The sequence below is a fragment of the Podarcis cretensis genome, assembly GCF_951804945.1.
Source record: "Podarcis cretensis genome assembly, chromosome: 10".
NCBI lineage: Eukaryota > Metazoa > Chordata > Lepidosauria > Squamata > Lacertidae > Podarcis > Podarcis cretensis.
This window is the reverse complement of record NC_137179.1, coordinates 36,650,565-36,670,100: the sequence shown is the minus strand read 5'-3', so window position 1 is coordinate 36,670,100 and position 19,536 is coordinate 36,650,565. Positions and strand designations below refer to the sequence as shown.

General features: G+C 40.7%; 1 protein-coding gene and 1 long non-coding RNA gene across 2 annotated transcripts; one reads left to right on the top strand and one right to left on the bottom strand.

Moving 5' to 3' along the window:
• Positions 1-1,528: 1,528 nt before the first annotated feature.
• On the bottom strand, positions 1,529-17,587 carry LTA4H (leukotriene A4 hydrolase). The gene is made up of 19 exons (XM_079993988.1): positions 17,430-17,587; positions 16,301-16,431; positions 15,646-15,766; positions 14,180-14,248; positions 10,347-10,451; positions 10,143-10,195; positions 9,248-9,320; positions 8,381-8,521; positions 8,152-8,175; positions 7,153-7,223; positions 6,926-7,037; positions 6,301-6,445; positions 6,108-6,211; positions 5,389-5,459; positions 4,672-4,726; positions 3,830-3,925; positions 2,887-2,969; positions 2,148-2,252; positions 1,529-1,988 (listed from the first exon to the last, which is right to left on the bottom strand). Exons 1-19 carry the CDS (start codon positions 17,580-17,582, stop codon positions 1,844-1,846), a joined length of 1,857 nt encoding a protein of 618 aa, XP_079850114.1. The 5' UTR covers positions 17,583-17,587; the 3' UTR covers positions 1,529-1,843.
• A 180-nt stretch (positions 17,588-17,767) lies between these two features.
• On the top strand, positions 17,768-18,974 carry LOC307225817. Its single transcript, XR_013843178.1, has 2 exons — positions 17,768-17,890; positions 18,823-18,974. It is a non-coding gene; the product is annotated as an uncharacterized lncRNA (long non-coding RNA).
• Positions 18,975-19,536: the final 562 nt, after the last annotated feature.

The window sequence follows — 19,536 nt, the reverse complement described above, 5'->3', positions numbered from 1 at the left end:
GAAGAGTCGGACACGACTAAACGACTAAACAACAACATGAGCTACTGCAATCCCAGCTACAAAATCAGCACTACTCAACCATGGCAATTTAACAACCTTTAGACTTCAGCAACCTGAACAAGAGTCGTTCGTAGTCGGGCTAACTATTAATCATTAATTCAGATGCATCTTTTGGGCACTGTATTATGTAAGTATACATGGTTGCTCTCACTGAACTGCTCTTAACTTAGGCAATTTCTGACTAAGTTGTTTTTATATCTGATTAAGTTGCTTTCATGCCTGTTGGTACTTTTATTATTCTACAATGCATGGGGGGGGGGGGAGAGAGAATAGTGTTTATGCTGCCATAAAGAATACTGCCGACTTACCTTACAGAACTGTTAACGATTACAACTAGGTGACACATGTAAAGGACCTTGAACATTTATGTAGCACTTTCAGGTCTTAAATGTTATTGCTATTTCATACTTGTTTGTTGTTAGCCACTCAGGGTTCTGTAGACAAGGTAATTTAAGTAACAAATATGGCAGAATTCAGATAATATGCATTTCCAAAACAGTGGGAAAGTGATGTTGCCATTATTTTAAAAAAATGAAACTTCAATTAAGAACGTTCAGGGTGGCTTACAGACAATAAAACAGATTAAGTCACCTCCATGGAGAGAACATGGCAAGTGAGATCAAATGGAGTTCAGAAATTTAACTGCTTTATCATCCAGTGTTAAGGTCTCTGAGAGGGGTGGAGAATGGGCAGCCTTGAGACTAGATCAGGCCTGCAGAACCTTCTGATTCAGGCCATGGTCCCTTTCACAACAGAGCATGGTGGAAAGCAACTGTGTTGCATACTCAGGCCTTTAGCATCTGCATGTGTCTGTCTGGTTCGTCTCTTTCTCCTTATGGCAACTGGATTCCTGCAGGCTAGCAGCTTGCTGGATGGTGAGTGCTTGGTGGGGGATGGAGACAAAAGGGAATGGAATGGAAGGGTATGCATAAGAGTATATATATATATATATATATATGGAGGGGGAAGAGAGCATGTGCATGTTTGTGTTTCACACCCAACACCAGTTCTGGTCCCACTCACCACTGGGAATGCAAGGGCTAGACAGTAGCTTTTTGCATGTCATACTCTGTGTACTGGGACGCAGGTGGCGCTGTGGGTTAAACCACAGAGCCTAGGACTTGCCGACCAGAAGGTTGGAGGTTCGAATCCACGCGACGGGGTGAGCTCCTGTTGCTCGGTCCCTGCTCCTGCCAACCTAGCAGTTCAAAAGCACATTAAAGTGCAAGTAGATAAATAGGTACCACTCTGGCGGGAAGGTAAACAGTGTTTCAGTGTGCTGCTCTGGTTCGCCAGAAGCGTCTCAGTCATGCTGGCCACGTGACCTGGAAGCTGTACGCCGGCTCCCTCGGCCAATAAAGCGAGATGTGCGCCACAACCCCAGGGTCATCACGACTGGACCTAATGGTCAGGGGTCCCTTTACCTTTACTCTGTATACTGGAGGCAATTAAATATACGGAAAGACGATCTGATTTATCATAAAAGATTTATTGCTTCAAATAAAGCAGTACATGTAGCAAAACTATGAATGCTACTTGTGGTGAAGTGCCAAATGCAGTGTCAAAATATATCTTAATTTTCCCGGTTTTGCAGAATTTTAAATGAGGCACAAGATTGAGATGCCAGCATGAATAATCAGGGGTGGGGGGGGGGCAGGAGGGTACTTATTCATTCAGCATCAGAACAAAAAGCCAGTTCAGTAATCAAACATGCAAGTTACAATGATTCTTTTTCACGGAGGGAGCGGGGAGAAGAAAGTTGTTTTCTTATTGGAGTTTATCCTTAGGTCTGCAAAGGTTGGGCTGTTTGTCCGTCGAGTCCCAGGTCTTTGGTTACCAACATCGCAGTCACTGGATGCATGGAAGCTTTGTGCTGGTGGAAAGCGCTGACAGCTTGAGCACGGGATTTGTCAAACTTATAGAGGTCCCTGAAATAGACGCCATAAAATAAATTTTAAACAACTTTTTAAAAAATCAAGACAAGTACCATGTATCTTTGAAGAACCACTTTGTACATATTTAACATGTAAGATGCAGAGAACTTCCTATATTGAACCACTGCCTGCCCGCTTAGGTAATTGTCTTACTTAAACAAAGGACGAGTGAATTTCATTCTGCCTTGTTCTGTAGCCATCTTCAGGGCCAAAGGAATGGCATCTTCCCAGTTGGCTTGAATGCAGAGACGCAGCCATCTGAAAAGCAGAATTAGCTTTAGTTAGCAAAATCAAGATCAAGAAAATCCAAGTTTAACAACAAGCAGTCTCCAAAGTGTTGGGACTAGGACCAGGGATACTTCAGGACAGTCACTGTCACAGTCTAATCTACCTCACAGGGATTCTGTGAAGACCAAACTATTTATACCACCCTTTGCTCTTTGGAGGAAATGTGAGATGTAAGTAATAATCTTTAAATTTATATATATTTAAAATGCTTGCATATTTTATTCTGCATCTAAGATTGCTTATTCAATGAATTTGGATCTCATTGGCAAGATGTTAGGGCCCCACAAACCACATGCTTGCATGTATCTCTAAATAAACAGGTAAATTTAGAACTTTGCAACCAGCTGTTCCTGGTTGGACAGTATTCAAAACTACTTTCAGGGATCTATACCAGGGACGAACAGGATTATTTGTTTTCACAGTTGTTCTACAACCTCAGGTATGAATGGGCACACACATCACTGCTCAGTTCTATGTACTTGTGCTTTCATTTATATTTTATAGATAACAGGCAATTCGACTGCAGATTTAATACAAGTTACTACTATATAGTATCAATCCATTACATTTATAAAATTTCAGAATATTCCTACATTTTACAAACCTGAATCTAATTTCAGAGTTGTTCACAGAATTGAAGTCATAAACTTCCTGCATTCGCCTTACATGGCTCACTGGAAGAGGATTCTAAAAATATGAAACAAGGGGTACAAAGAAAAGCAACATCAAGTCAACGACTCTTCACTTCTAAATAATTGTGCCAGCTCTAGAGTTCACCCCTGAAGCAAGAAGCCATTGTGCCCGCACAATAGGACCACATGTTTCTGAAATGACACACAGACCAAAGTTGTAAGCAACAAAATGGCACTCATTCTGCAGTCTGCTGCCAAAGTGCATGCATACTGTTCAGGGTGGTCAGAACAGTAGGACAAGATACCAACATCCCACAGTGGTTCTACAATTCTATATAAGCACAGCAATAAGTTAGAAGTACAGTGGTACCTCGGAAGTCAAATGGAATCCGTTCCGCAAGTCCTTTCAACTTCCAGAATGTTCAGAAACCAAGGCATAGCTTCTGATTGGCTGCAGGAAGCTCCTGCTGCCAAGCGGAAGCCGCAGAAGCCATGTCAAATGTTTGGGTTCCAAAGAACATTCGCAAACCGGAACACTCACTTCCGGGTTTGCAGCGTTCGGGAGCCAAAACATTCGACTCGCAAGGCGTTCATGAACCAAGGTACGACTAAGACTTAGTCTCTTATCCACTAAGATGACAAGATCTAACAGTCATTGAGAAATGAACATGCTATGACTAATAACTGAACGCCTTCATCTGCCCCAGCTGCAACGAAACACGCCTCTCCTGCATCTGTCTCCTCAGCCACAGCAGGAACTGAAACCTTCCAAAAGCACTCCTCCATTGTCTCTTGAGACAAACGGATGCCAACCTCCCCTAAATTTCACTCTACAAACTTGGAAACACAACAAGAAAGATGGTGGCACAAATGTTTATCCTGAAAGGTAAAAAAACACCTTTTGCCTATATTTACCTCCAGCAGCAGTAGTGCAAGAAACTCAATAAGCTGGTGTGAAGACAACTCTTTTATATCAGCTGAGCTGAAGGAGCCAAGATCGTTTTCCGTGGCCTATAAGACAAGCAGAATTAGAAGGAAATTGGAGAAGCAGGCCTTTAAGAAATTACAGGGGGATATTGTCTTTGATTCCAAACACCAGCAGTTAAGATTTGAATTTAATTTGTTTAGAAAACCTCATTTGGATACATAAAAGTCAAAAGAATAACTCAAGGGCTCTGGATTCTTTTATCTTGGGAGGAATGCTATCTGCATGGAATCCTTATGAATTACAGTGACCTTTCAGCTAATGTGTCAGTAGATAGCCAGATGGGCACAAGTAGATCAAATCAGCCCAACCCACCTCTATCTATCCCCCAATCCATAATCAAATCATGAATAAAGTACTGTATTATGACTAACTTGTTCTTAAAACAGCACCAGACTAGAGAGGCAGGCTGAGACAGCAGCCACGACCCTGAAGGAAGATTCAGAAAATGGCTTAGCTTTTGAGCAATAGCCCCTTCTCTTTATCTGATCTGCCCAACCTCCAACACCCTATCTCCCCCTATACCACATTTATTGCCTCTAATGTAAGAGAAGTTTGAAAGCTCATGTCAAAAAAATATGAAGTCTGAAGTCACAAAAAAATAAAATCAATAAAACCTGAAGTTTGCCTCAATTGTAAATTGATTTTACTAAATTCTACATTGCATTGAATCCCTAGTTATGCATGTTGAAAGACAATGCAAAATAAAACACTTACAAGTAATGGACTCAACATGTGTTTAACACGTTATGTACATGAGACATTAACTCACTTTGACCCATCTTTGACTCAAGGCAACACAAGCATTTGACAATGTTGAATCATACCTGAAGACATAAAAATGAGTATGTCTTGTTTAGAAAATGTATCTTGAACATACACAGAACACACGCATTTGTATCTAGAGCACACATCCAAATTCTATCTTGCTAGCTGCTACAATATAGCTTATGAGCAGCTCTCTTTTATACTCCTCACTGATCACATCTGGCTTTGAAGAAAGAGAATAGACTATTACTGTCACAACCAACAGTAGAAAATGGAAAGTGAAGTCTAAAGGGACATTTTTTGGAGCAGACACATTTAGAAACTGGCATAACCAAAATTGTGCAGGTGTTTGAGGAATATTTTTAATCATTGAAAGAGACATGCTTATGCTGCATTTAGATCATTTGCTATAGTCATACTTAAAACATTTCTTACCCCAGTCCAAAAGGATCAAATCAAGTGTGTGTGTGTGTAAAATTGACTATAAATAAAAAATTTAAAAATAGGAAAAGTGATTATATTAAGGATCCAATATAATCAAGGATATATTTTTATTAAATATATAATTGAATATTAAATTCTAATAAATTCAGCTATATAAATAGCTCTAATTATATATTTAATGATTTAAATTATATTATAATTAAATAAATATTATTATTATACAGAGGTGCTCTTTCAAAACAAATAGAAATGTTACAGAAAAAGATTATGTGCTTACGTTGGTTTTACTGGAGGCATGCCAGGAGTGTTCATCCATGCATTCCAGTCAACTTTGTTAAGAAGGTCAACCTAAAATGAACAGACCAACAAATTATCCAAAATCTTGGAAGTGTTTTATTTCTTTGAAACTCATATTGATTCCAATATTTTTGAAGACTTATTTTTAACTGTTCAGTGATAATTTTAATGGGAATTGCATATACAATGAAATGATTTGAGTAACTTGAATTATGAAATCTAAAGTTTCTTCTACTCGTTTCATGCTTAATTCCATATAACAAGACCAGTGTAATGTGTGGTTCTACCAGCATTTTGCCACACTGATGACAGAGCAAAGATGGCATAATTGAGAAGGCCTTATGAAACTGAAAGCTACAGACTTAAGACTAAGCTCTCAAAAAAATCATTCAGCAAAGTGGACATTTTTGGGGGCGGGGAGAATGACTCATTGTCAGATTAAACTTTTCAATTAACACTGTTGTTGCATGATAAACACAAGTAAGCAGGCAGCTAATCAGGAGAGGTACACATATCTCTGCAATATGGGAACTTCTAGGAGAGAGGGGTACCTGCAGTACAAGTTTTTTCTAGGTGGAAGTTTACTTTCCTATGACACTATAACTCTTGCTGACATTTGTTGCATAGCCAAAGGGATTGGAGGCTGGCTGCTCTTGATGGGGTTATACTCCATCTTGAATTGGAAGATTAGCACCTAACCTTGTCCTTGAAGTAGGAGTACAGGAAATTCTTCCAGTCTTCCGTGTCTATGCTCTTGTATGCAAACTGCTGGATGTATGCCCTCAAGAAGCCAATGAAGACATCTAGGAACATATAAGATGCATTAACAGGAAATAAAGTGCTGCAACAGGGAAAAAAAGCCACACATATTTAAAAGTAAATTAACCAATACCTGGCCCTCCAAGAAGCTGTTCTAGATAAAGTAGTAAAGCAGAGCCTTTCTCATACGGAACAGAAGAATATGCAACATCAGGATCTACTTCTTTCAGATTAGGGATCAGGTGAGTCACAGGGTTTGTGCTTCCAAGGGTGTTTATCTAGAAAGAGACACATATTGCTGGAAACTGATATGCTTGTAAATTGTAACAGAACTCTACCTGCCAGCAACCAAATTGCTGAATTTTGCCCCAAGAGAAGTCTGGTTGTTCCTCTTGTGTGTTTTCGGAGAGTAACAAAGTATTTGTATCCTAATTCATCTCCTGCACTGGAATGTATTTTAAAACATACCCATTGATTTTATGCCATGCTTATACTGCTGCTTTGTTATTTAATTGATATACTGTTTATTTCCCTCCAATTTTTACTGAAGTTGTGCTTTTTAATCTGGAAGCTGCCTTAGAGGCCAAAAGGCAGGATAGAACTTTCCTAAAGATAATTACCGCAATATGGAGCAGAAATTAATTCTATCTGCAATACTAGATAAAAGCAATAAATTTGCTCTTAATTTTACATGTGCCCAGTGTTTCTGAAGAAAGGTTATGTGTAAGTTAATCTTCAAATCAACCAGAAGCACTCACCGTGTTCTGCAATTCTCTCCAGCCTCCCTGAGCTTGGAAATGCCTGAACTGCTCACCAAAGAGCCGGCCACCGATCCTGCGTTCCAAGTAAACTGTGTGTCCTTCGTTTAGCCTGAAACACCAAGCGCACAAGTCATTATTTCTGTAAATTAGAGAAATTTTAATAAGTTAAACACACACCAAAAGAAAAACCAATTACGTCTTAAAAGCACTTGGATTTCACCTACCAAAAATGCTCCCAGGTCTTGTTTGTTACCAAATTCCCAGTCCAGCTATGAGAAATTTCATGGGCGATAACCTGAAATGTATAGAAGTGGCATAAGCACATAGCGGTCTCTTTTGTCACAAACACACATATCCGTAACAGAAAGAAGGGTGCCACTAAGGTGGCAAAGATGCCCTAAACTGGCCCCATGCAGACATGGTAATAACCATGGAGAAGTTGCTTCAGTTTTCATGGAGGTACTTGGGTTATCCTCCACTGAAATTAATCATCAACTCCCCAAATGCAAAATACTGTTTAATTTGTTACACATTTTAGTGGCATCTAACCTAACATTTTTAAATTTGTTTGGTTTCAGCTTTATTATGGTTTCAATAGAGAAGCCTTTTGATTTTTTTAAAAACTTGGGGGGGGGGGGGGAGCACCAGCAACTCCATGATCCTAAATAGATTTTTTGGCCTTTCTCACATACAGAAGAGGGTCCCAAAACAACTTCAACATAAAAATAAAACCACACTTGTTCCAAGAAAGGCAGGTTTAATGTACAATATCCCAGTGAGGCTCCATAGATCTGGTTTCCAAATCACCATCAACCTCCACTCCAGCAGCTACTACCACTGCTGTTATTGTCGTCTTTTTAATTCACCATAATTTGTTGCCTTTTTAAATTCACGTAATGTTTTGAGAACCGTTGGTCTAAGTGTTAACTAACAGACTGTCTGTATTGTGCAGAACTATATAAAGCTGCAACGTTTTCAGTTTCTTAATACTGAAGTTTAAAACTTACAAGACAAGTAAACAGTGAAAAATAGTACGTGATCTCCAATGTTAGTCAAATTCTAAAATAAATTTCATTCATTTCAGTGGGTCTATGTCTATTCCAAGTATGATTACTGCTTAGAAAACATACATAGCACCTAATGTTTCAGGCACCTTGTTTAGATTTCAGGGGAAAAGAGCACCTTCAGTATAAATACTTGAGTACAGCTGGACTTATACTTACATTGGATAATGATCTGTCACCAGCCTGCAGCAAACAGAGATAAAAAAGTTACCTCTCTAATCCATGTCAGATGAAAGCTTAATATAGTATCATTTCCCAATTCAGGCTAAGTTAAGGTCACTTAGCAAAATGAAAGCCACCATGCAAGTCCCAAACTCTAAATGGCTTTAATATGATGTCCTAAGGAAAGCTATGTAATGTAACCCATAAGAGAGGAAGACACACTTACCAGTAATGTGGGAGTCACAAAAGTGAGGCAGGGGTTCTCCATACCACCATATGGAAATGATGGTGGCAACACTAGCAAGTCATACTGACCCCATACATAAGGACCTGCTAGGTCTTCTGCAATTTTCAGCATGGCTTCTGTCTGAAAAAAAAGAGGTCAGTAAACTGAGATAGGTTCTAATATTTATGCAAGTAATGCCCAATTAGTGAGATAAGATACATCACAGGCAGGATGGTAGTTGACCTATTTGTACAGAATGAATTTTACTCAGACAATAGAAACCATGTCCCTCCTGACTTGAAATTCAGGAAATCTGTAAAGTCATTATTAGTGGGGAAATAATACAAGTGGCTTCATATTTTAAGAAGTGGGAAAGAACTTGCAAACCTGTCACAAACGTGGCATTTTGAATTGCAGTAATACAAACACAACTGTGATAGAGGTAGGATACAATCACTTTCAAGTCATCTTATATGCAGGTGACAGTTGTGGAGCGATCCTCTGAGACTATCTTGAAGCTGAAGAATGCAGTCAGCTTAGTCAATTAGCTTTTAATGTTCAAACTTGCTATATGTTTGCTTTACATAGGGTCTTGGGAGAACACTCAAGTTTGTGTTTCTTATGCAAAATGTACAGCCATCTAAGGAATAATTAAGTACAGGCAATGGCCATTTCGCACAGGGGCTCTATTCCCAGCACCCACAAATATCAGCTAAGCCCTGCCCGTTCTGCCTTCTTCCAGGTCCAAAAGGACCTGTGCATCGGCAACTACGTGTAAATTAGATATACCTAAAATGGTCACTGCCTCTACCAGGTATTCACCTTTTCACAATATACCAAAGTCATATAATCATAATTTTCACTAACCTCTGAAAATTCATGTGCTGATTTGTCCACAAGCTCCTTTTCAGCCCACACCAAAGTTCTGGGACCAATCTCTCTGAAGAACAAAATTCAGTCAGAAAAACCAGGAATACCATCTTGGATTTCCTAGCTGCTTATATCTTAGCGAAAATTTCAATGCAGCTGTTTGTGGACAAGCGAGTGGCTGTAGAAAGCATTATTGAAAGGGAACAGCAGATGTGAACAGTTCCTTTAATTGCCTCTGGTTCCAAAGATTGGCGCAGACATAAGTTCATATCCTGGCCAGAGTTTGTGCATTAGGAGAAGGTGACAGGGCTTCACCAAACCCTTCAACACTTTACCTTTTGCAAGCAAGTTCTCCCTGCCAGCCTTTGTCATACACTCCTCTCTATTTAAGCATTCTGTAGCCCAACAATTGGAGTGACCTGGAAGGACTGATGCAAAGATGCATTGCCCAAACAATGTGCATGTACCAGTCAGTTTCTGCACAACTGTCTTGCAACTTCTACTTCTTCCAGTAGCTCAACTATATTCTTCAGTGAGGAAGCAACAAAAGAAATACCGTCTAATTCTAGAAATCGCTTCCAAAACAGCCCATTCTTACTGCATACAAAGTAATTAGAAAGGGAAAGTAGAAAGTTGTCTTGCCTGTCACAAGCTAGATTGAACTATAATATTTTGTTAGCAGCCAATGTAGAACAACAGACGAAGTGTGCTTTCAGATTCCTGTTCAGATATGAATCCTACTGAATCATTTTTACCGTCCTCCAAAGTGTCATTGTAGTAATATTGATAAATAGGCTGCAGCCCACTCTCGATCCCTTGAGAGGGGACAGACTCAAGCAATTTCTACACTTTACAAATCAAGGAATTTCTACAGTTATTGAGTAATACTCACCTGCTTTCCAAAGCACCAACAACTAAAGCAATCAGATAGCAGGGTATTGGAACCTAACCCCAAAGGAGAGAAAAATAATAGAAACAATAACAGTGCTACATGTCACATATTTTACACCTACAAGGCTGAAGCCAAAGTTATCCAGTGATGCAAATCTACATTATGTAACCGACCATTGTGGGCTGAAAGTGCATAATGGCTTACATTTTGTATGAAGCGGTATATCTTCCTTGTGCTTTCTTCTGGGTCAGGCAAGTCTCCATCTCTCTTGGCACTCATAAGTGCCACCAGCTCATTCGGAACAGATATCTAGTGAAGTACAAAAATACATTTGTTTTTATTTAATAGTGTTAACTATTTCACACCTTGCAGGCAATTATACCCTAGAATGGCAATTCCGTAGCAGTGCAGCTCAGAAATAATTCACTTCTCTCCTTACCTGAAAGCTCCCCTTATTTTCTGCCATGTTCACACTTGGGTTTTTCAGAAGTGTTAAGTGACACATTCCCCGGTGTCATGACAAACACCAAGTTACTTGATCACAAGTAACACATGCCAATGTGCAATTTTGATCTTTTGGTTCCCTGTAACATACTGATCTCTTGGAGAGAATAAACAGTGACTGTTCCTGCAAAAAGACACCCATAAGACGTACACTTTGAGCAGTGCTGTGTGGGCAGTAAAACACTTTCTGGCAGGTAAGAACTGTTGCAGGTCCTCTGCCCCAAATTAGACTGGAAGTGTGACAGAGAATTTAAGGTTAAAACTGCCTCCCATGGTCCTGGCCTGCTTTGCTTTCCCCATCAACTCTTTTTAAAAAAAAAAAAAAAAAAAAAGCTGTGCAAGGGCTTAACAGCCCATAAGGTCTGGGAACCTGCACCCAACATTGAGCAACCAACCACCAACATATCCCTCTCCAGATTTCTGACAAAAGTAACCTCTGATGTTCTGCAATGCATAAAGAAAGATACTCTCAAGGAGAACATGTGGATTTGATGTTAAAATGTTGAGTCAGCTATGTTAATAATGCCACAACAATTCCCACATTCTGGAGTTCTAAGTGCTGAAACTGCATTCTCACAACCTCCCCCTTCAGCTATTTAAGTGCTTATCATGACAAATCTGGCACAAATGATGCGAAACTTGTCACTCTGCCATCTGGTTATGGGTAATAAAGTGTCTGGGGCTGGTAAGCAAGAGATTCTGACTTCCAATAAACTTAACTTTATATCCATCTGTTTCTTACGGCATTCTTTATAGGCAAGGGTAAATTATACCCTTGAATGTTTTAAGTGTGTTCTAAGGTGCAATTTACACAAACAGCAACACCGCAGCAACTTGAAAAGTTGCTGGGTTGAGGCTGCAGCATAGACAGTTTGCACGAGACTAAGTTGCAAAATGTTCTCTGCTTTATTTATTGGTAATATTTATTGCCCATCTTCTTCCACTACAGAATTCAAAGTGGTGCACATGGAATTTTCCAGTGATTTCCCAGCAGGCACTGGTCATGCCCAGGCCTCCTTGGGTTCAGCAGTGTGGCTGCAACATGTACCCTCAAGAATCTGCCTACACTTTTCTTCTTTCCTAATGTCCCCTCTTTTTCTTGGTAACAGTTTTTATTCATTATCAGCGTTTTAACATGGCTGCAGCATTGATATACCCATCTACCTTTGTTTACACTAGAGCATATGATATGCAACAATTACATAAAATTAAAATAAATAAACATTTCTGAATATATTAAGAAAGTTGTATCAAAGTATCTACCCAAATTATTGCAATAATTGCAGATATGAAATGACGTATGGTAACATGCATTGGTATTTTGTATCAATAACAATTAACATTTATAGGAATTTAAAGGAAGTGGGAAGGAGGGAGGAAGGGGATTTTTTTTAAAAAAATGTACTTTGTGCATGCATCCTTAATCCTTTTATCCAAACTCTGATATTTGCATGGATCTTGGAAAAACATGCCTACTTTTCTCAGATTTGTCTTAAGGCCAGATTGGGGAGATGTCATGTGGTCCAGTCTATACATGACTTGTCACCTGCCAGATCCTCTTGTTTTCAGGTTTAGGAAAGCAATGAGTTCAAGGAACTCCACGGCTCCTGCTGCTGAGGTGCAGGCTTTGGCAACTAATTTACATGAAGCCTGTCTGTGGCCATTCTCTACTGATACATAATTATCCCACTGGTCCCTCCAGAAACCCTTGTCCAGGGCCCAGATGAGTCTGAGATGTTAAAGATGCAGCCAAGTAACTGTTGTCAGTGTGCCCATTCTTTTAGGGAAGAAGTTGTGGCTCAGTGAGAGAGAACATGCTTTACAATTTCAAGTCCAGTTCTTGAAATCTCCAGGCAGGACTGGGAGAGTCACTTGTCTGAATGCTAGGAGAACCAGCCCCAAGCCACACCCTCCTGAGCAACACCCCTGACCAGACTTTCTCTGCAACCTCCTTGACTGTTTTTGCCTTGCTGGAATGTGTCTTCAAACTCTGATAAATCTTTCATGGATGGAGGATAGAGAGGGATGTAAAAGTATAAAGGAACTAGCTTACTGTGCAAAGGTAACATTCACAGTGTTGTTCTGCCCACTTTTGCCTCCAGCCCTGGCAATCACTAGCATGTGGCCGCTGCAAGGTTGTCCAGATAGGAATGTGGCTATGGGCTGAAACTGGTTCCCCACCCCTGATGCAAGCAATACTGAGCTAGAAGGACCCAAATTCTGATACTGTATGAAGCAGCTTCATATGTTCCTAATTATCTGATGCAAATTTACCATGCAAGTCTGATGATAAGCAAATAGATCAAACTCTACCCAGCTCACTGAACGGCTCAATTGTTCAAAGGACTTATGTCATGGAGCATAAGCACCATTTCAGAAGAAAGTTTTCAAAGCCAGAGAGCTTGGCTTCCTTGGGCTGGGAAAACAAACATCTTCAAGCCTCCTTTATTTAGCAACATTTTCTTTAAGGATTTCCCTGAAGACAGAAATTGGTTTTACTGTAAGCTTATAGTGGGAAAAACTTCTACTCAGTCAATTTACTTTAGCCGATTTGTTAAGATTCCTGTGTTATGAATCCTAAGCAGTTTCTGCCAAGCGCTAGAACAAACAGACAGCTTGACAAGTGCTTGTTGGATTCGAACAGTCACTTTTATATACAAACATTTCTTCCACACTCACCCAAACCCAGGAGAGAGAAGCAGTCAAAGGAAAAAAATCCACTTGAAAGAAAAAAATTGAAGCTAAAAAGAGAAACCACCATGGACAAAAGGCAGGAAAAGGGACACACAAGACCAGCTGCTTCCAGAAGTCAATTTTCCTGCCTTTGGACACTAGATGGCAGGGTTTCTCACCTGCTGGGCCATCCTCCATGGAACAAGGTATTTTATTTCCAACATTGCAAATTCAATCTGTCAACACCTATCCCATGGCGCCCTCTTACAGTGGAGGCTAACCAACTGGTTTTCTGCATATTCAAGAGTGGCTCCAGATCAAATAACTATCCTGGCTTCCTAAGCCATGATTTATAGAAATGGACAAGTTTGATTAAGCAAGAATCTGACTGTTTAGTCTGTACAGGCGCACCATCTATGCAGGGCCATGGGGGCCAAGCCTCCCCAAGTTCTACAGCAGCCCTGCACACACACCATTAGGCGTTCACACGCCCTGCGACATGTGCGAGTGACATCAGCACGTGGAGCACCCGGGTCTGTACTAACACCTAGTTCTTCTCCAAACCCCATCTATTTGTTGAAAGACAATGGCACCTTCCAGATAGTGCATGATAAGGCAACCAACTGGAATCTTATAAAGCAGTAGACACTTAAATTTGTGCACCAAAGCTTTACGAACAAAATAACAATTGGGTACCCGCTATACATTTTCAGTTTTTTAGTCTGCATGTTCACTCAAGCTGCACAGTTTGGAGGCAGGGTTTTAATGATTAACAATGCACTAATTGAGATTATGGATGACTTCTAAATAAGAGAGCGAAGTTTGCACCTCAGGGGTACAGCGCTTTCAGGTTCACCTACTTCTGCATAGTATGTTAGCTTCACTGAAGGAGTGTCCTGGCAGGGAAGAACAGCTCTGCAGTGTGTGGCCTAAAAAACAAAGTGACACAGATTACAGGCTGCTATTCTTACAGGCAGATAAAGTAATGCACAAGGAACATTTTTTAATATTACATTTTAAATTTCTTTGCACTACACTGCTACCATCAAAAGCATAATACCCCCAAGTAACCACATCTAGGCACAATTTAATAAGGCTCATGTGCCTGCTTCAAATTCATATATACATTTCACATTCCCTAATGCAGTCCACCAATCAAATGCCCCTTAGTTTAGAAGGCAATTTGAAATGCAAGTGGACCAGTAAGATCACAAGCACATGTACTATTTGTGATTGCCTCACCACATTATAAGCATTGCTTCAAAAATGTCATAATAGAGCACCCTCCAGAACTTTATACAACATACATGCTTCCAAGTAATCATAAAAAGGCAGTAACCAGTGATATGGGTTTTCTGGAGAAAAAGCAGGAAATTTCCTAGACTTTCCACCAAAAAAGTGTTCTATCCAAAAATTCAGCAACTATGAAGCATTCCCCTCCCTACCGTATCTGTTTCTGTGTAATTATATGAGCTTCTCTGAATTTACCTGGTAGCACATCCTACATCTGCTTCATCCTGCACCTAATGGATCGATCTAAAGCAAGCTCCTTACAGGAATGGTTCTACTAAGTTATTTTCATACCCCAGGATAAGGACTTTAGGAAATGGGTAAAGTTTTCTCCCTTTACTGCTCATCTCCAGAAGACCACAGGGAAAGTCTAGACAGCACCTCCATCATTAATTGACTTTGGTGGAAATTAAATGGTTTTAAATTTCTTTGCACTACACTGCTACCATCAAAAGTAAGTTCTAAGTATCAAAACGATTTCGTTTTGCAAATCTTGTTCAACACTATTATCACATTATTTCTGACCTTTGGTAAAGAATTACAACCCTATTAACAGTTGCACTTAGTATTATAGTTCATACAAATGTGTTGAAGCATAAATGTCTGACATTTAGAAGATAGTACACAAGATTTGTAAGACACAATGACCCTGTTCTCTTAGCCACCAGGTCATAAAACTTCTTTTAAAGAATGTTCAATTTCTTGAGATAAGCAACAACCAGGATCAATTCCTCAGCTCCAATATAACCGAGGCCTTTTACGCCTTTGCACCCAGCCAATGTACCCACTATGCAATGGGAAGTTATCACACAATGGGATCCTGAGAGCCTTTACAGACTGCTACTCACTCCCCCAACACACTGTAAGATTGTATGATATATACTTTAAGAGAGTCTGTGGCAGACAGTCTTGGCTCAAGTCAATTCAGTTGACAGGCACCGTTTGGCCAAGTGGAAGCAGTGCAGGATACACAAAACTAAGTAACATGTGGGAAAAGGTTGCCCATAGCAGAGAAGGAAAACAATGGTTTGCTCACCTGACACTGACTGAAGAGAAATGGGTGCCTTTTCCCCGATGTCTGCTCTGGAGTGAACCATTGGAGTGCTGAAGACCTTGGAGACGTTTCAAAAGTGATCTCTACAACCACATCTTGCCCCCTGTGAATATTGGAATAGTGTGCATTTTTGAGAACAGGTCAGATGTGATACTTCCATCATCTTTGGAAAGTTCTAACTTTTAAATTTGTAACTGCAAATTTAGGGACAAACTTAGGCAGTCGTTTTCTTAAAATTTTAACAGCCAAGCAATTTAATTATGTTAATGAAGAATATGTAGTGGGCAAATAATCTTCCATTCAAACAACTACAAAGTTGTTCGTGCATGAGCAACAGTAGCCCCAACTCACAAATACATTGAGTGGTGTATATTAGAATTTCAGGACAATGAGTCATAACTACCTCAAGGAACAAGTCTTATCAGATTTTATAGCAAGAAAAAACCTATACGGGCCCAAAGTAAGTATATTTTGCCAGACTCTTAAGCAAATTTCTGCAAGTATGGCATCATGTCATATGCTACGATATTACACAAGCGCAACTGCTAGTTTAGCATGACACAGCCTCTTAATCTAGCACATTTTAAGATAAGATCATCAAGAGACCAGAAAAGGGGTATAAACTGAACACACATACTTTCCCAACTCAAAAGGTAGTGTGATTTCCAGCGGTGCTCCTTTGAAGCTATGACGTTCCCCAAGAACAAATTGTGCATCTTGCTTATTGACAACCACTTTGTGTATTGTTAGATCCTTTGTGTCCAAAACCTGTAAGTGAGTTCATGAGCTATTATTGACAAACGCACTAATATATATTGAAAATTGAATCAATATATTCAATATTTTAAATGGCCAAATGGCCAGTATAAATTCTATCTGTTCATAAATTCCCAAAGAAATAGAGAAGCAGACATTTACAAAGGCTCAAAAATGTAGCCCAGCCTTTCCTTGCATGTTCCAGCGATCTCTCCAACTTCAAATCAACCGAAAGACTTTAGCAATCGCCACCGTTCTTTATCAAGAAATCGGCCACTTAAATTTAGAGAGAGAGAGAGAAAGCCCTTGAGGAACTTGCTTTTGCAAGCCCCTACCATACCAGCGTGACAAAGTACAACTTCCAAGGAAACAAAATGCGAATACTGCAGGCACAAGAGAAAGTCGCCAGCCTCAAGAGCATCTGCTTAAGACAAACCAACTTAAAACAGAAGCCCAAGCCTGCTTTGCGCACAATCCCTACGCCCGTTTCCTCCAAAGCTGTGATTCCCAATGCGGGGCACATGCCCCACAGGGGGGCAATTTGATTTTTAAGGGCGGCAATTTGGAAGCCTGTTTAGACCAAGTTAGTGGCCTTTTAGGCTTCCTCCACGTGAACAGGAGTTCAAATTTTAAATAATAAATTATATGTCACGGGGGGGGGGGCGCGGCATCAGGATTTTAGAGATACTTAGGTGGGGCATGGCCAAAAAAAAGGGAACCTCTGCTCCAAAGGAAGCTCCGCTGGGTTTCTCCAAGGTAAACGCGCCCCCAGGTAAGAGGAGGAGAGAGAAAGAGAGATTATCTTGGGACGAAGGAGGCGTCAAAGGAGAAGGTGTCACCCAGTAACTTTCCAGCCGGTGCGGCTTCCCAGGGGTCCCTTCCGGTTCCCCTCTGGGGCGGCCGTCGCCCTCCGCCCCACAGAGGGGCCTGCGCTCCTGCCGGCTCCACGACGGAGGGCGGCCGGTCTTCCCCTCTCCCGCCCCGCCCCGCCCGTCTAGGGAAGAAGTTACCAGTCTGCGCAGGCTGTCCCTCTCCGCCCTCACGGTGAGGGCCGCGGTCCCCCTCAGCGAGCGGCTGGCGAAGTCCACGCGGCAGCGCAGGTGGAGGTGGTGGGTGCGGCAGCAGCCAGGCGACGCGAAGGAACTGGGATCCGCCTCGGCCATGGCTGCGCTCTCGCCTTCACGCCAGCCGGCCCACGGCGCTTAAGAGCCGGCCTGTCGCCCGCAGGCCCCGCCTCGTGAGGCGGGTCAAGGGAAAGGGATTCTGGGAAAGACAGTTCTTTAGATGGGGAGAGCCCAAGGAAAATACGGATGGCGGACTACCACTCCCACAATCCACTACGGGAAAGCCTCGTTCAATGGCTCTGTTTGGATGGGCCGGTTATCCTATGGCACGCCGCGAATTCTCCGGAGGAAGAATTTAAATTGACAGAGGAAGAGGGTTGACCAAGTGGTTCCTCGTTAGTATAGTGGTGAGTATCCCCGCCTGTCACGCGGGAGACCGGGGTTCGATTCCCCGACGGGGAGATACTACGTTTTTTCCTTCCTTCCTTTGCTCTGTCTATACTGTATATATAATACAGTTTACAGCAACTATTTCGAACATGTACAATTCACCTACTGGTTTATTAATACTTGTCTCTGCTTGTAGAGTAAGTGCCGGTTTTGCACTAGCAATGCTTACAGCAATGGCTAATGATATTAAGCTGAAAAGCAGCTTTTTAATAGAAGTTCATTATTCATACCTCAGGCGATTACAGGAAACCTAGGGTGGCATCATTAAGTGAATTCATATTTTAGGTTGCGATTAGTGCTAGTGCATTTTACTTGATTAAAGAAGTGCCATCCTGTTTCATCAGGGATGGGGGAATTTTGCAAGACTGCTGTGATTTCAAAATGTATAATTATGACCAGTGATGAAAATTAATTGTGGATTATTCATTATGAATAGTGTTCACAATCGTGGCAAATGGATAGTTGATTCCAACTGTCCACTTGGACTGTGTGGCTCACCTGTTGGAGTGGCTTGGGATGGAACTTGAATGTAGAGAGGGACTCTTCTTCCGTTAATAATAATAATAATAATAATAATAACTCATAATTTTATTATTTATACCCCACCCATCTGGCTGGGTTTCCCCAGCCACTCTGGGCAGCTTACAACATATCTAAAAACACCAATCCTTATAATTTTTCCTAAAATCATTGATTTTTAGCACATACAGAGATTCCCATGTGCCCAGCTAATAGATAACCACATGGATCTTTGGATCAGGTCTGCTTGTTTAAAAAAATTGTATTCATTTGTTTCTTAACGAAAGGTTCTACACTTGATCTTAGCCGCAAATTACAAATATAAACAACCAAAAAAAAGACAAACTAGTCTGTTCTTTTATCTGTATAGGTACATCTGTGCGCAGGTCTGAAAATCTATGTTATACTGGAGTCCTCAGCGCAGAAGAAAACTTGAGGCAGCCAGATTGAGATGTAGGGCACTGAAGATTGATGTGTGGTGCTTTTGTGTAAGAAATAAAATGATGCCACACACAAAAAAAATTCTGGTAAAGAGTTGAGTCTGGTTGTGTTTGACTTTGGGTAATTTTTGGATCATTTTGTAACATTTTCCCAGTACGGCAGTAATATAAAGTTTATCATACAACCTGCCAATAGAATGCTCTTTCTGTCATGTGTTCATTTCATTGGTTATTTATGCCTCTCTGAAGTGAAGTCACTGTGGGGAAGGAGGGCCTGGACATGGGCATCTGAGTCTCTTCCTAGGTGTTGGGCACTGAGAAACTTGTAAATGGAAGCCTATTCTCTCTTAAGGACCTTTTATCAGTTCAAAGATATGCTAGTTTAGGAAAATTAAGGAACTGTGTTTCTCTCTCTCTCTCTTTCTCTCTCTCTCTCTCACACACACACAAAAAAATCTGGTTATAGAAATTAATGGTCTTACTTGTGTTAGCTTTACTGTATATGAAAAGCATTATATTCATGGCCAGTTGCTTACTTAATCTTGCTTTCTGCATGTTGATCTACAATGCTGAAATTTCTGTGCTAAGACCATGCATTGCAAAACCAGTAGTTTTAGTTCCTCAGAACTAATTTCCTGACTTCA

Bases quoted from the DNA above. Each gene is read 5' to 3' on its own strand.
- LTA4H (XM_079993988.1), bottom strand. From the start codon at position 17,582: ATGGCCGAGGCGGATCCCAGTTCCTTCGCGTCGCCTGGCTGCTGCCGC. The intron at 14,249-15,645 runs GTGAGCAAACCA...TTTGTTTTTTAG, and splicing joins TTCTCTTCAGTCAGTGTCAG to GCCACACACTGCAGAGCTGT. The intron at 4,727-5,388 runs GTAAGCACATAA...TTATGTCTTCAG, and splicing joins ATGCCTCCAGTAAAACCAAC to GTATGATTCAACATTGTCAA.